The sequence below is a fragment of the Columba livia genome, chromosome 2, assembly GCF_036013475.1.
Source record: "Columba livia isolate bColLiv1 breed racing homer chromosome 2, bColLiv1.pat.W.v2, whole genome shotgun sequence".
In the NCBI taxonomy this organism is placed as follows: domain Eukaryota; kingdom Metazoa; phylum Chordata; class Aves; order Columbiformes; family Columbidae; genus Columba; species Columba livia.
The window spans coordinates 22,358,305-22,373,843 of NC_088603.1; the positions used below are offsets into that span (position 1 = coordinate 22,358,305).

Below are 15,539 nucleotides of genomic sequence, written 5' to 3' on the forward strand. Positions count from 1 at the left end.
TCAAAAGAAAAGATTAAAAAGAAAAAGAGATAAAAACATATCCAGTGTAAAATTCACTGACTGATTATTCTGTATATACTCCATGCTTACAGCACTCCTAAACTTATTTGTTTGGCTTAAGCACAAGAGCCTGGAACTAGCTTTGCAAGAACACTAGCTGAGAAATGATGAATTGACAGAGCTCTATAGGTAACAAAGCTTCTAGAAATGTGGTGAAATAAATGAATTAATAATCCCTTGGCTGTACATATCTTCCTTTTTCTAACTTTGCCTAGTGTCAGTAATTCATAATATTTGTGTAATACAACTATTATTCATTTCTAAAAAAATCTCATTAAGTTGGTAGATAAACACACACATTTTGCAGAAGAGGAAATGAATCTGGGAGGGGCTGTGCAGCAGGAATGGGGTGACACAGCCAGCCACCAGCAGGAGCGGAGCTCGAAGCGGACTGTGCCGTATCATTCACCTGCTTGTGCCACCCGAAATCTGCTGCTGACGAGACTGCAGAGAAGCTGCTTGACTTGTTTCCGTGTTTGCCCATCGGTTAAATGGAGTGAACACTTAGCTGCTTCTCAGCCATGGTGTCAATTGTATGACATCTCTGTATTATCCTGAAGTTCTGAAGAACACGCATGCATATTTATAAGGGATTTAATGCCTTCTGCTTCAGGGCATAAACTAACCTCTAATTAATAAGGTTCAAAAGCAGCTTCCTGTGGGGCAGCGGATTTCTCAGAGAATCTTTCATATGTTTTCCTTTGCAGCTTTTGCTGTTGGCTGCCGTCATACTGTAGTGGAGTGGAGCAATATGTGATCTGAGCCAGTAATGGTTTTGTTCCTAGAAGACAGCACTGTGTGCCAATGAGTACACATCAATCCTCTTTGTGAGCTGGAATCCCAACAGATCCTGGCCAAATAAAAGGATATAAATTAGAAGTGCAATGCAGGAAAGAAATAACTTGTCTTTGTATTTGGCAGAAGGGTTACAGCTGACAGCCACATGTGGCACAAACCACAGTGTTTTTACCAACCCATTGTACAAAAAGCAAAGTGCAGGATTCCAGGGTCACCCTCGTTTACTTAGCTCATCCTTGCCATGCAGCTGTGCAAACTGTGTCCGTTTGTTGTCAGAGAGCTGCCCTTTTTCTCTCCAGATGGCTTCCTCTGAAGCTGCTCTGCTGTGCATGCTCACGTCCGCTTGGCTAGATGGTATCTGCCCGTGGTCAGTGGCTCTTGACAGCTACATGATGTTTACTCATGTGTTTCTTAAAATCAAGAAGAATCATGAGGCAAGTACAAGCCATGATGTTCTCTTTAATAGCTCCCACATCCACAGTCCATCTTCTCTGGTTGATTTTTGCCTGGCCTCTGTCAGGGAACCAGTGTCCTGGCCTTTCACTTATTTCAGTATCTGTAATGCTGACATCAGCACTGCCAGATTTAGGCTGTCCTCAGAGGAGCAAGTGCAAGCACTTGGTTCATTGCTCTTATAATCTAGTTAGATTTATTATGCCCCACAATAATGTTTGTCAGTCATTGCTAAAGAGGTTTCATCTAATTTCACAATAGAAGCTAGCAAAGGTTACGTATCTTTACGAGAAGTGGTGCAAATGGCATTCTACTAACAGTGATTTGAGAAAGTCTTCTCCAATATTTACTGCTACTGACTTATAGAGAACTATTTAAGTATTTGTGTTTCAGATCTTTCCTTTATGAAATTCAGCTGTGCTTCTTTTGTTCTTTTATTTTTCTTGTTCTTTATGGCTCTACAGTCATCTAGTGTCTCCACATTATCCCTTTTTTTCCAAAGCCCACCTAATTTTTTCCTCCATTTTCAGATTTACATCAGCTCTAACTTGTTTTAGACAAAGCAAGACCTCAGGCTTCTTAGTTATAAGAGAGGACTGGTAGAAAGGGAGGGGACATAATCTTGCAGCTGCCTGGAAGTGTCAGTCTTAAAGCTCCAGAAAAAAGCTGTGCCGGTAGCTTCCTCTGTAAAGGAAGGCTCTTCTACAGAGCTACAGTCAGAAGAGTCTCAGGTTCCCTAGGTAACCTGAATATTAATTATTATATTAGTATTCTTCAAAGGTTTTGCACTTAAAAGAAATGTTTCATTAGTGTAACAAATTACAGAGCCCAATTGGGTGTAAGCTATAATTGTTTTTTACACCTCCACATCTCTTTTGCTTTACAGACTTATAAGCTTGATTTATTCTCATTTGGGCTATACACCCATTGTGGCAAATAATCTGCGGATTTTCCCAGTGGTTGCAACTCCTCTTTTTTTTTGCCGTTGTTGCTGGAAGCTAATAAATGGCTAAAACAGCCCTCAAAAGGACGGGAGATGGGGGGGACATGGAGAAGGGCTGAGCAGATGCTGCGTTTCAGAGAAGCCTCTGGGCGTTGTTTTTCTGGGCAATCTCGCTGAGCTTGGAGCCTGGCAAAGCAATGCGACAGTTCTTCAGGAATGGTGTCGCACTGCAATAGCCCCGTGTGAGCTGTGGATACTGGGCCTCCTCCCCATGGAAATACCATTCCTGACAAACCTTATTTGCATCTGATAACAAAGGGAGAAAAAAATTCCTGGGTGTAAAATACACTTTTAAACCCCCTGATGTTACACTGCAGTTTAGCTGGCACACTGCTCCGCCTCACCAAAATATTTTTAACTTGTTTAAAAAAAAAAAAAAACAACAAACAAAAAAACAAACCAAAAAACCACCACTTTAAAAAAGAACCCTGGGTCTTGAGAAGAATAGTTAAAAGATCAAACCATTTTCCTAGTCCTGCAATTTCCCCTCCTGTTTTTTATTCCACTCGAACTCTATTACCCTCTTCCTACTTTAATATCTCTTCTGAAAAGTGTGTTAAATGTTCCTGAAGATTATAAAATCCCTCTCTTTCTTGAAGAGGTTGATTTGTACTGTGCTACACTCTAACATATATCAGAGCATTGCTTAACACATCTGTGTACGGCACTGAACCACAGCTGAAACACAAATAAATACCCTGCAAGGTCAATTTATGCTTACATAAGCTCACACCACCACATAATCAATAGCTTTCCTAACACTAAACAGATCAATAATTCCACTGTACTCACTGAAGTCTTCCATTCCAGTACACAAGAAAGCACACAGAAGTCTGAAATTACAGTATGATTTAAGAGTACATTTGCTGCATAGGTTTAATAGATCATGTGTAAAATCAGGAGTACATATTCAGGGACACATTTCTAATTCAAAGGAGAAAAAGGCTGGGTGGAAAGATAGGAATTGGTGACAGTTTGGAGAAATGGTTAAATCTTCTAATTGCTCTACAGACGACTTACTTTTCTAAAGGTTGGAGGACTCCTATAAGGGAAACCTAATTTTGGATCAGACTGAGTTAATTATGTCTTCATGGCAGATTCTTTAAATAATCTTTGGTTTGAAATTTTTATTACACTTTTTATATATTCAGCCTTGATTTCAGATTCAACCCCATTGGCTTTCATTGTCTTAGACATTTATGGTGTTACTTCATTTATAGGCAGCTCAAGGGCTGTCAGTGTAGCATTCCCCTTCAGCACATTCTGTCTCAGATATCAGTTTTAACCACTCTTTTCTAAAAGATTGGGATATGTCATAATATGCCTCGTTGCACTTTGGTGCTATTGACTTGGATTGACAAGAACCTGGAGAAACCTCTATCATTCTCCAGAGCCCCCAGTGCAGTACAATAAGATAATTGCTTGCTCATTAGAAAATATTATAGCAGTGGACATAGATAAAAGGTAGTCTTGCTGTTAGTAGTTGCATCGATGAAATTTTGCTGTTGTATAGTGGAATTTTTTTGTGGATTCTTCTCCGTACTGCCGCGATAGTCTCTTCAGTATGAAACCTTGAAGTCTTTGTTGTCATCATATGTGCAGTACAATAGTTTGCATGAAGTAATGATTACAAATAACCAAGCTAGGTGAACTATTAAAACAAGCTATCAGGCAAGCATAGGCTTTTCCTGGTCATTAGTAATCCACAGACTTTTGTCACTTGAAATACTTTACCCTTTATTCAAACGATATGACAAACTGTGCTGTGAAATACACTGAGCGTCAGGCTTACAGGAGTTATAGCTTAAAATATTTGCTAGTCTTTGTGTTCGGTTTTCTCTTTTGTGTGGTGTTTATATGGGGGGTAACTGAAGATCCACAAAGATACATGTCTGTGTAAGCATTGCTGGTGTGGATAATGTGCAGTATCAGTGCTTTATAACAATACTGATATTCTTTTTGCAAACAAACATTCACTTGTACAGATGTTTGTAAATGATGACTTAGAATCAAATAGAGTCAGGCTGTTACTGAAAGGGGTTTGGCCACATAACAGTAACAAAACCAGGATAAACAAAGATCTGCAGTTGTTGAAATTCTGCACCTTGCCTAGGCAACCTGTTTCAATGTGCTTCCTAATACTGAACTTAAGCTTTCTTTAGTGCAAATTAAGATGATTTCCTCACCTTCCCCATTGTGGCCTTAGGGGACAGCTGAGCATCTACTATTTAGAACAGTGTTTTGCATATTTTGATACTGCTGCAGTGTCCATCCTCATCCACTTTCCACCTCCTCCCACCTCAGTTTAGTCCAATGCTTAATGACAGTGAAATATTTCAATCTCCCCAGCAATGAGGAATGCCCTCTGGCCCCAGGTCTACAGGCACTGGTGTCACACTGAAGTGCAGTCCACACAAAAGAAATACTATTGAGTTTACACAGTTTTGCCAGATTCTGTAAGCTTATGTCTTCCTGGGGCTGCTGTAGCCCCCTGAGGATCACGGTTACCTGTATTGGCCCAGTGGTCCAGCTCTAGGCTGGTCAGACAGTTCCATTGATACACCCTCCTTCTGTGTCCCAAAGTACGAGGCTGTGTGAAGTTCGGTGCAGAAGCAAGTGCTTTTTCACAACGGATATAAATACCTGAATAAAATATTTAAAAAAATATAGAACAAAATTACTTTAGCTAAGCATTTCTAATGGAAGAAAGTGTTCTGAATAAAACCCATTCTGCTTACTGCAGGAGGATGAATCAAAGGTCCTTTTGGTGCTTGTATCAGTAGTTTGAAGGAGTGGACAGTTTTGAAACTCTGCAGAAGCTCTTTGCATAAAGGCAAATTTCATCCTTATTATAGATTCTTCCCATTCTGCTCAGGATAAGGGCAGTGCTGGATTTTGGACCAGCTGAGAATCTGCTAGCCCTCAACTAACTGTTGGCTGCTTTAGCCCTTATGTCTGGTTCAGACTGAGCTGTTGGAAGGAAGATGTTGAGACGTTTGCAGGTGCTTCAAGGATGTCTGGCCAGCAGGCACGTGCAGCCTGTACGCAAGCACTGAACGAGCTAAAATGCATATATTCATATGAGCCCAGGACCAAGCTGAGCTAATTAATTTTGCTGCTAGGAGGGATACAATAGTTCTGGCTGAGCTTCTTGGCTACAGAGCTACTACAGGAGCTGCAAGAAACTACATCAGCATCTTTAGATCCTGCAGATACTGACTGACATCCACTAAATAGAGTGAATCCATGTGAAGTGTTACGTGGAGGCGTTTGGAAACATGTACAGTCAAGGCAGTAATCTGCTATTACTGCCTGCAGTTCAGCATGGACTAACTGCATAGCAGCTGGAAAACAACATTATTCTTTTGGCTTGTCTATTGACACTTTGGTAACTTGCTTCAGAAACCAGGTTTTTCTTAGGTTCTTAGCACCCAAAAACCTGAAGAAATTATCTGGATGCCATGTGGGCTCAAAATTCTATCTCCGCTGACCTCAGTATAAAAATGGGTCCAGCATCCTTGGTCCATAAAGGATGAAATTTGGCGAAAGCATCTGCTGAGCAACAAAAAACATTCTCCAGTGCAACAATGACTCCGCATTGTCTAGTATGAACAAAACTTCAGAGACGAGTGCAGCACACCACTCCAGTTAGGTTATTGATTAAGACTGTCATGATGGTACTTAGTTTCATGAGGTATGTGTTACCAGTCCAAATGGTGTAGTCTTTTTCCAGGTACTGATTTTGTTCCTTATTTGTTACAAGTGAACTTTCCAGATAATGCAGTTGACTCCTGTTCTTCTTATCTTGGCATAAGAAATATCTGTGGTTGATGTTACACCTCAGGATTTAAAAATAGCACTTTGGTCTGGTCTCACTCTGCTTCCAACTGCCTGCAGGAGAAATGTTGGTGAGAAGGCTTCCTGCAAGTAAGAAACTGGCAGTACCAGCCTGTGCTCCAGAGGAGATACTTTTCAAACCTAGGGCCCTACAAAACTTGGGTACTTTGACTCCAGCTTCCTTCACTCTGGGCATCTAACGCTGTGGCTGGATGATAAAAACACTTTGTTCTAGGGCATTCCCCAAGCCTAGCAGCTCTGTTAACAACTGGAACTTAAACCTTCTTACTATAAGCTACATCCATGTTCTTACACATATCTGAGGTGGCTGCTGAGCCTGTGTAGCAAAATGCCATCTTCCAAGAGCTGCCATCCCAGTTAGAACGTACAATTTGGATCATTTTCTACCCTTCCAAGGAAAATGCACAGTTTGGCTTTAAAGTAGTACAGTTTGGTTCCATTAAGATTCTGACCTGTGTCTCTTACCCCACCGTCTGGTTAGGCACTTTGTCGTATGATAGGTTTTAACAATTTCTCTCCTCGGGCAGCATGAGACATGAGTTAAAATGTCTTGGCTTTGCAACACCTTACGTATAGCACTTGTTAAGAGAATTGGCTTGTACGATACATGTCATAATCTTATGAAGTGCATGCTCTTTAGGGTATAATTACCTTGTGACAGAGACCACAGATGACATTAATACGATGATGATAATTGCAGTAATAGCTTGCTTGAGCTGCCCAGTCTCTACCACTTCCGCATTGTTTGCTGTCAGTTACAGAGGTACCATGTGTCACAACTTGTACAAAATCCTATGTGAACAGATTGCTAAATATATTGCCAATGGATATTGCTGACTTCAGGCTCCGTTCTCGCTGGATCTCTGTACATGGTTGCCTGAGCACAGTGGGATTCTCTGTCATGATGTGATCTAAGTACGAGGTTTCTGTTGTTACCTCCAAATTTCTAGTACATGTGCTCTTAGGTAACGTAAGTATATATGTCATTAATGTATATTCTCTTATTCTCACTGCGTTTCTGAACTAGCCTGGCTGTTTTACTTCCTCAGTGGATCCATAATATTAATTTAAACGATTACTTTCTAATTAATTCTGATATCTGTTTTTCTTCCAGGCTGTTTCTGCTTTTATTGAAGCACTCATTCTTTTGGAATGAGGAACAAAAAGCAAAAATGTGTCATCTGTGTTAATGAATGTTATCTATCATCAGTTTGCTTTTTCAGGTTTTGGTCGCCATCACACACAAAACAGCTGTTTTCCTAAACCTGGGCAAGAATATTCTGGCATTATTCCTTCTCCTCTGAACACCCCATGTTTGACACAGATAATACATGGGCCTGCTTGTTTTAGCTTTATGAAAAAAATCAAGAAAATCAAAGTTATTGGTTTTATGATTGCTCATGTCTGTGTGATTGGCAGGGAGCAGTGAGGAACAGCTGCTCCCTAAGGGACAGGGATCAGGGTCCCAGCACAGTGACCTGGCCAGCAGAGACGGGACTGGCAGCCACCCCATCCCATCCCAGCCAGCAGCAGGGCAGCCCCAGGCATCAGGCACCTCCCCGGGGACGTAACAGGCACAGCTGGAGACCAGCTCTGCTGCTGTGTCACTGGGACAGGGACTGATGGCTCTGGGGGCTGACCTGGGTCCATGGGCAGGGGTGGGGTGGCCCCAGGGGACTGGTTAGGGGTGGTGAGGCTTGGTGGTGCCCTCAGGACCTGATGGTTATACCTGAATCCTCTTGTTACTGCAGCACACATTAAGGGTAGAAAGAGCTGGTTATAGGAAATAGTGTATAAGAAAAACAAGTGGACGCTAGTCAAGAGTGCTTCAATACCATCTGGTGTTCCCAGATTTCATCATTTGGCTCTCCTCCCTCATTGCTCCATTTGTATTTTTCTGTATGTTTAAAACAGGACACTATATGCCCAGAGCAATTGCGTTCACCATGTGTGCATCTCCTGACCAACAGAGCACAGTCTCTGTTCCATCCCCATCCTTGTGCCTGCTGGTTTTCATTGACTATAGAGCCCCCCTTGCTCCTTAAGGCAGTGGGAATCACTCTTCAGGAGTGGAGCTGAATATGGCTTGTGGAAACATGACCCTACTGTTTCCTCCCCCAGGAGTAATCTTTCCCTTTGACATTTCTTGGTCATTGGATGTTCTTGGACGTTCTCCTAGCATGATTATTTCAGATCTGTGCCATCCCAGCACCCAGTCGTTCTCAGTGTTCCTCACACATCTGGAAACGCTGAGGAGTTTCAGAGCTCATTATTCCAAACATGATAATATGTCCCAGTAATCCGTCTGACAATTGAAATGGTACCCTTTCCTTTGGTATTTTATGTAGAATTCCAACCAACCTTCCCAACACTTTTTTTCCCTCCATTTTGACCATTATTTCAAGAGAAGTGAGACTGAGATTTATCCCAGACCTGTTCATTCTCTTCCCTGTCTTCCAGGAAACATAATCCTTGAGTTTTTCCATGTGCCAGACTATGCCTCATCTCCATCAGAAATAAAATTACATTGTTATTAGATAATTGTTCTGTGCATGTTCTTGATAAAGTGGAATGAAACTTCTCTTGCCTGTGTCTTACCTTATTAAAGTCAGCTTACTTTCAGCCAGAATTTGGCCTGTTATTGTTTAACCAGTTCTAATGGTTTGGGTTTACCTCACTCACTTTAAAAGTTTCTATTCCTCTGGCTATAACTGTAGATATTGCTTTTATTCACAATTAACCTTCAGTGTTAGGACAGGAAATATTTTTCCCTGCTGTGTTATCTTCTTAAAAATTCCAAGCAATTCTGCTTTCAATGAATTTTCATCTCTAAATGGTTAGTAGTTCTCTTAGTATCTCACCTAATGAGATAGCTATGCCCTAACGATTGACAGATAATGCCTGGCCATTATTATTTCAGCCTTACGGTCGGAAAATCTGATCCAGTGGCAGCAGAGAGAATATTGTTCCCTAAAGTGAAATGAATTGTAGTGTTTTAGGTCTGATTTCAAAGGTCTGATGGGGCTTTTCATAGAATTTCACTGCTAATAATACAGAATGTTTGCACACATCATATTTTTATAAGTTTGAAAGTAACAGGAATTGTAAGACTGGTGATAGCCTTCACTCATACATAAAGTCTGGGTGAAACCCTTGCACTCTTTATCTATTTAAGGACTTCTGCTTGGTGTTTTGGGGAGCAGTTAGGCTGGCTGTCTCTAGTACAAAGATATCTGTCTTTTTAATTTGCCGGTTGTGATGTGGTTTATTTAACATCTGTGAAACTGTGCACAGGAAAACTGTGCTGAACAGTTGCAGAAATTAATTATTGATTTATTGGTTTTTGACCATCTAGTTGTTCACTAAGTACTATAGCCAGTACTTCCCATCACCATTCCTTTCATCTCCTTGGTTCTTTCTCTTTTTAGCCTTCTAGTTTCTTACAAACACTCATTCTATGTTGATTGAAATCACATAGTTAATTCTTTGGAGACTGAAGTCTCTCAGTGTTTCTATAATAGTCTTAGCAATTAATAATAAAGAGAAGACCATTTACAACTTTTTCTGGATGGGAAAGGGAGACCAAGAGAGAAAAATAGGGTAAGAAAAGGAGTTCTTGGTCTGATTAATTTCTGGACATTTATTGTGAAAATGGACTTGCTCTGCAAAGCAAGTCAAGAGAAATGACATTCTAGATGGTTTACATAGCCTTTTGTTGCTTAGTTAATTAGAACTGGTTTTCATTCATCTAGTTCTCTGTCACCACTTTTCTACTTATTTGTCTGTCTTTGAGCAGGTTTTGTTTGGCTTTTTTGCAGGTCAGAATTAGCTTCCTGCTGTGATGCAGTTCACAATTTTATTGCTTCTCAAAGTAACAGCCCACTGGGAAGTAACATGAGTTACGAAGTGGACAGTAAAAAGACCATCCTCATTACAGAGGACATTTTTAAGATGCTGCCTGTGGTAAGAACTGTTATCCCTACCTGTTATTATAATTGCAGTATGATATATATTTTGCGTTAGTAACAGAGCTGCTTTCTTTGATCCCTCTGGAAGAGACCCCTCACCCCTGTATGCACTTGTTTGTTCACTGGGTAAGAACCTTTTTAGGCTTTTTCTGCAGTGGTGGAGGCATGGACAGGGTATCGTAGGTCAGATTGTCGGAAGAGCTGCTACAGAATACAAGCTGCAGCCTGGCTTGGCAGCCAGCTGAATTCAGGAGTGTGTACGCTGAGAACATTTGCCTTGCTTTTCTCATTCCTATTTTTAAAGTCATTTCAGTCTTGAACAACATTTCAAATTCCTCGTATTCCCATGCCATTTCTGGTGCAGGCTTGGGCATATAACTTATTAAAGCTATTTTGGAGAGGAGAGGAGAGGAGAGGAGAGGAGAGGAGAGGAGAGGAGAGGAGAGGAGAGGAGAGGAGAGGAGAGGAGAGGAGAGGAGAGGAGAGGAGAGGAGAGGAGAGGAGAGGAGAAATAGAATATGGGGCCTTTGCAGCCAGAAACACAGGTTGAGCAAAGGAATCAAATTTTGTAATTCAGTACTTGCAATAGACATATAAGCTCTGCAGACCAGACAAAGACGGACACAAAGATATACTTAATTTCTCACAAATAAGAGCACATGGAAGCCCTCTTCCCAATCTCTGGCATTCTTGATCTGTAAGATCCCAGCTACCATAAGTCTAGTCCTTTCTAATGCTGCTGTGAATTACTAAAACCTTAATTGCAATGGGGCTACAGTGGTTCCAAATTTAAGCTGAAAAAGAAAAAAGTAGTATGTTTTATGTATATATATACTTACTAAGCTAGCCAGAGGTGTCTGGCCTTTGTCTTCTCCTACTCTCTTTTCAGAATTGAACAAAATAATTGAACATGTTGTTTTGTAATATATTGCCAGGCAAGGTGATGTCTGCCACTTTCCCCGCACTTTTGGCCTTATTTATTAACAATGTCTCTTCCTGCTTCTCTTTGAGCAAGCTGATAAGAGAGGAAGGAAGGATAACGTTTTGTGTAAGCAAGTTTTGACTCAGTTTTACAAGTGGGTTCAGTTTCTGCAGACAAAGTAGCCCAGCTGTTGACCTCTCTGTTGACTCTGTGCTCCCACAGCAGGAGAGGCTGAAGGAGATGTATGAGATGTTTCTGAGTCCCTGAGATAACAGCCAACTGTATTAATGTCAACTGAAACAGCCAACAATTTACATTAATTTGCCAGGTTGTGATCTGAGCTGGTTCACAAGTGGATGCACTTAGCTCCCATTCAGCTTCCCTGCTGCAAGACAACAACCTCTAACAAGAAGACGAGTAGAGAGGGTGACAGCCAGAGGCAGTAACCTCTCCAGTAGCCATCACATTCACCATGCATTAACCTTTACAGCACCTTCAGTTTCCCCTAAATTCCTTATTTTATATCAAAATTAATTGTGTGATGACAAAGTAATGAGCATTTACAAAGTTACCTTCTCTTAGCTGACAAAGGCAAGGACTTTGTGACAGCCTCCAGTCCATTCCAGTGCAAAGGAAAATGGGTAAATTTAAACTGTCTTCAGTACTAGTTAGTATTTAACTTGTCAAGGGTTCAGTCCACTACTAAGTAATTTTTGTGTTAAGTATATTTAAAAGGTATTAATCCAGTTTTTGCAATCCAATGTTATTCTTTCAAAGTATTGACAACAGAAGTAGAATTTCTCAGTATGCTGCTGCCTGGCATTGGCTCTTGGCTGCCCAGGCCTGCCAGCCCTGTCTGCCAAATGGTGGATGTTTTCACTGGGATTCGCTGGATTAAACCTGCAAGGACAAATGACTAAAGATGTGAAGAAACAATCAAAAGATTTATAGGGCATTGGCTGTGTCTTTTTATTTGTTTGCAGTCCTCTCCTCTTTCAGTCCATCCCTTCAAAACCTGTGCTGTGGTTGGAAACGGAGGCATTCTGAAAAATTCCAGCTGCGGAGCTGAAATCGATCATTCTGACTTTGTGTTTAGGTAAGAGCTGCTTGTCTTACTGAAGTGTGTCAAATGTTTCTAAAAACTTGGCAGGCTTGGAAGCATGACAATGCCCATTTGTAGCAATGAGGAAGAATCTTGACAATTCTTTATTTCTGCCTCTCTAAAGATACTCTGTCTGCTCTGTAGATTTCAAAACACTGCTTCCTAAGTACAGAGGACTATATGGATACATGTGTGATCTGTGATTGCAGAGATACCTTGCCAGTGATGCGAAATGTGATTATCTGAGAACCTGAAATTTCTGTTATTTTAACATCCTTTAGGAGAGGGAACCTTTATTAATTTTATTTTTTTAAATCAGGAAAAAAGAATAAAGAAAAGCCTGAAAACAAAAGAAGGGCTGATATTAAATGTCACATGTTTACCTTTACCTCTGGTCTAACAAAGGGTTTATGTAGCCTTAGGTTGGCCCACCAGTGCAGTTATTTAATGGCCCTGGTATTTGTCTCACCTTCTGTTAGCCATCTAAAAAAACCCAGACATCTAATTTAAGTATTTTTTTTCCAGCTCCCTCTATAGATTGTGGAGAAAACCAGGCACAATCAGAGTGTAATTTAGCCCACACTCTCAGCCTGTGACTCACAGTCGCAATGCCTGCAAGGGAACAGAGTAACAGAGTGGAGGTTTTTCTCTCAGTGATGTCCAGTCACAGAGTCTGCTGGATTTTGTTTCCTTTCCTACTTTTGACTAATATTTGGGCTTTTCAAATCAAAAAGAAAAAAAAAAAAAAGCCTTTCCAGTTAGGCAATTGTCATAATAAAAGTGGGAAATCTGCATACTAAGATGCTAAGCTTACTAAGTGACTGACTTTAAAAAAATGCTTTCTTTACCTTTACAGAAACCACTGTTTCTGCAGTTGGGCAAGTTGTGCCATTGTTGTCTCATGAAACAGCTGTCAACATTGCTGTGTAAGCTGAGGGACTGGTATCAGTCAGACTTTTTTAAACAGAAAATAATAGAAGACTTTCATGACTTTCATAATAAATGCATTGCTTAGGCAAAAGGGGCAATGTCTCCTAACAGCTAGCATGAGGCATTCGTAGACTGGCTCCTTCCGGGATTTTAACTTTGCTCCTGATTTGTGAGGTAATTTATGAAAATGAGCTCTCTGTGTCCTATTTTAACCATCTGTACAGTAGATTAAATATTTTTACTAGAAGTGCTGTAAGCCTTATTTAATATTTGTAAAGTGCTTAGAGATCCGTGGGAGCTTATGTGAAAGTGTCATTGCACAAGAGGGGAATTTGCAAATAATAACTGTAAAGCATCTCTGGTGCACATCTGTTTAAGTAAACGTTTCTCAATTTCAGGTGTAACCTCCCTCCAACCACGGGAAGCATTAGCAGAGATGTTGGCAATAAAACAAACCTTGTGACTGTTAACCCGAGTATCATAGCTCAAAAGTAAGTACTACTGCGAATCTGTTTCTGTGCAGTATTGTATAATTGTGTGACATGATTTAGATTTTGTTGGAAATCCATTGGGATACCAGCATAGAGAGCAGTGCATGCAGATTACTTCATTAAGCCTTATTTCCCATGTCAAATATGTACCAGTCTAAATGGAAATGTGTTAAACCTGGCCTTTTTTTTGTAGCAGAAAGGAGTTGGCAACACCCAGATTAGCAAGCGCCTTGTTTGGCACCAGTCCACAATTTATAACAGGGTAAATTTGATGATTGCAAGCCCAAGCCTCTTATTTCCCCTCTCACCCCGCCCCGACCCTCATCATCCCCAGCATAAGAAAGGAATTGTGATCGTAAATCGGGAAAGCTTGGAAATGTGTGTCTGACTCTATCAGTGGGATTGTAAGCACATTTTCTTAGGTAATGTGCTTAGGGGCTGTTCTGATGAAGGCTATTTCCTGAATGAAGGCCCGATTTCTATAATCCATTTTCTCAATCCATATGAAAGCTGCTCACACACTTTTTTCTCAGCAAAGTTGTGTGGTTTTTATTTTTTCCTTCTTGATGAAAAGAAAATCTAATAAGGCCAGGCTGACTAATCTGACATCTTCAGCGGGCTGGAACTGCAGCTTATCTATGAAAAGGACTGCTGTGGCATGTTATTTACTGCTTACTGATCTTACTGTATCTTATTGTCTGTCATATCTGTATTTGTCAAATAGACAACATCAGGCAAAGCTTTTTTTTTCCCTTTGAAGGAAGAAGGAAAAAGTACAGTGAGCATAGAAATGACTAACAGGCATTTGTCATTGATTCAAGGGTAGAACTTGATTTTTTGCAGTGACTGCTAACTACCTTCATGCTTACTCAGCCCTTTTTGACTTAAATAAAGGTGAACTATTGCATCCCTAAAAATAGATTTAGCTCATTGATGTTAGTGGTGCTGCACAAGAATCCAAGGAAGGAAAACTTTGTCTAGTAACTCAGCATCATTGGTGACTACTGACCTGATGCATGATTTGTCTGCGCTTAATCAAAGACTTCTGTCAGAGCTGCACTCATTTCTTAGCCAAAGGAAGCCACACCAGGGTTAATAGGAGTTACACTGAAGGAAATAGGAGCTAAACCTGTGTGAGAATGAAATGAGATTATGAGAGGATCTTAGGATTTTAAAAAATGAATTATTTAAATGTTCAGAGAACACTGCAAAAGCTTATGAAGGAGCAGCAGGAAGCAACTTGGCAGAACTAAGTTAGTTTCTTCTCTCAGAAGACCTGCTCCAACTTTATTCACTTCCATTTCTAATTCTGTGTTTGGATACTGGGTTAGTCTGATATTATTTTTAAGGTTAATTAGCTTTTGAACTGTGTCTGTCAGGGTGTACAATGTAGGTGAACTCTCTTGGAGGAAAGAACCACATTCTTTATGTCCTGATGGAGCTGGACTACACTGCACTGTACCTGGGCAGAGCTGGAAAGAAGAGCAAGACCAGGTTCAGTTGTTCAAGTTTCTAGCTAAGGAAGAACAGAGATCTGAATTCTGTCCTGAAGGCTCTTTATGTGCTTTATAGTGAGTAGAAATAGAGAAAATTCTTGGAGTAGAGGCCAGAAGCTCACCCATCAGCCACTCTTCCTAGATAAAGGCTCAGGCCAGAGGTAATTGATAATTCCTCTGTGAGGGATTTGAATGGAAATGGCAGTGGCTGCTCTGTCTTGAATTGCTTTTTGAGGAAAGAGCTTGAACCTATTCAAGCTGTGAAGTGAAATGAAACCAAGTTTTCCAGTTTCTGCTGGAGCCATTTGTGAAAAGTGGGCCCTGGTAGCCCTTAAAAGGTGAAAAAAGCACTGCTCAGATAGACAGCTATCTGAGAAAGAGGACTCAGTGCTTTGAATCCCAAATGGGGTGCAAGTGCCATATGTTCAGGTGATCCAGACAACTCAGATCTACAGAGG

General features: G+C 40.7%; 1 protein-coding gene across 9 annotated transcripts in view; it reads left to right on the plus strand.

Moving 5' to 3' along the window:
- Positions 1-15,539, plus strand: part of ST8SIA6 (ST8 alpha-N-acetyl-neuraminide alpha-2,8-sialyltransferase 6) — a 73,477-nt gene that overhangs the window by 37,605 nt on the left and 20,333 nt on the right. For all 9 annotated transcript variants that reach the window (XM_065050899.1, XM_065050901.1, XM_065050898.1 and 6 more), the window contains 3 exons: positions 9,991-10,135; positions 12,046-12,158; positions 13,493-13,585. In XM_065050899.1, coding sequence (XP_064906971.1) covers positions 9,991-10,135; positions 12,046-12,158; positions 13,493-13,585 — 351 coding nt within the window. The remainder of the gene's footprint in view (positions 1-9,990; positions 10,136-12,045; positions 12,159-13,492; positions 13,586-15,539) is intronic.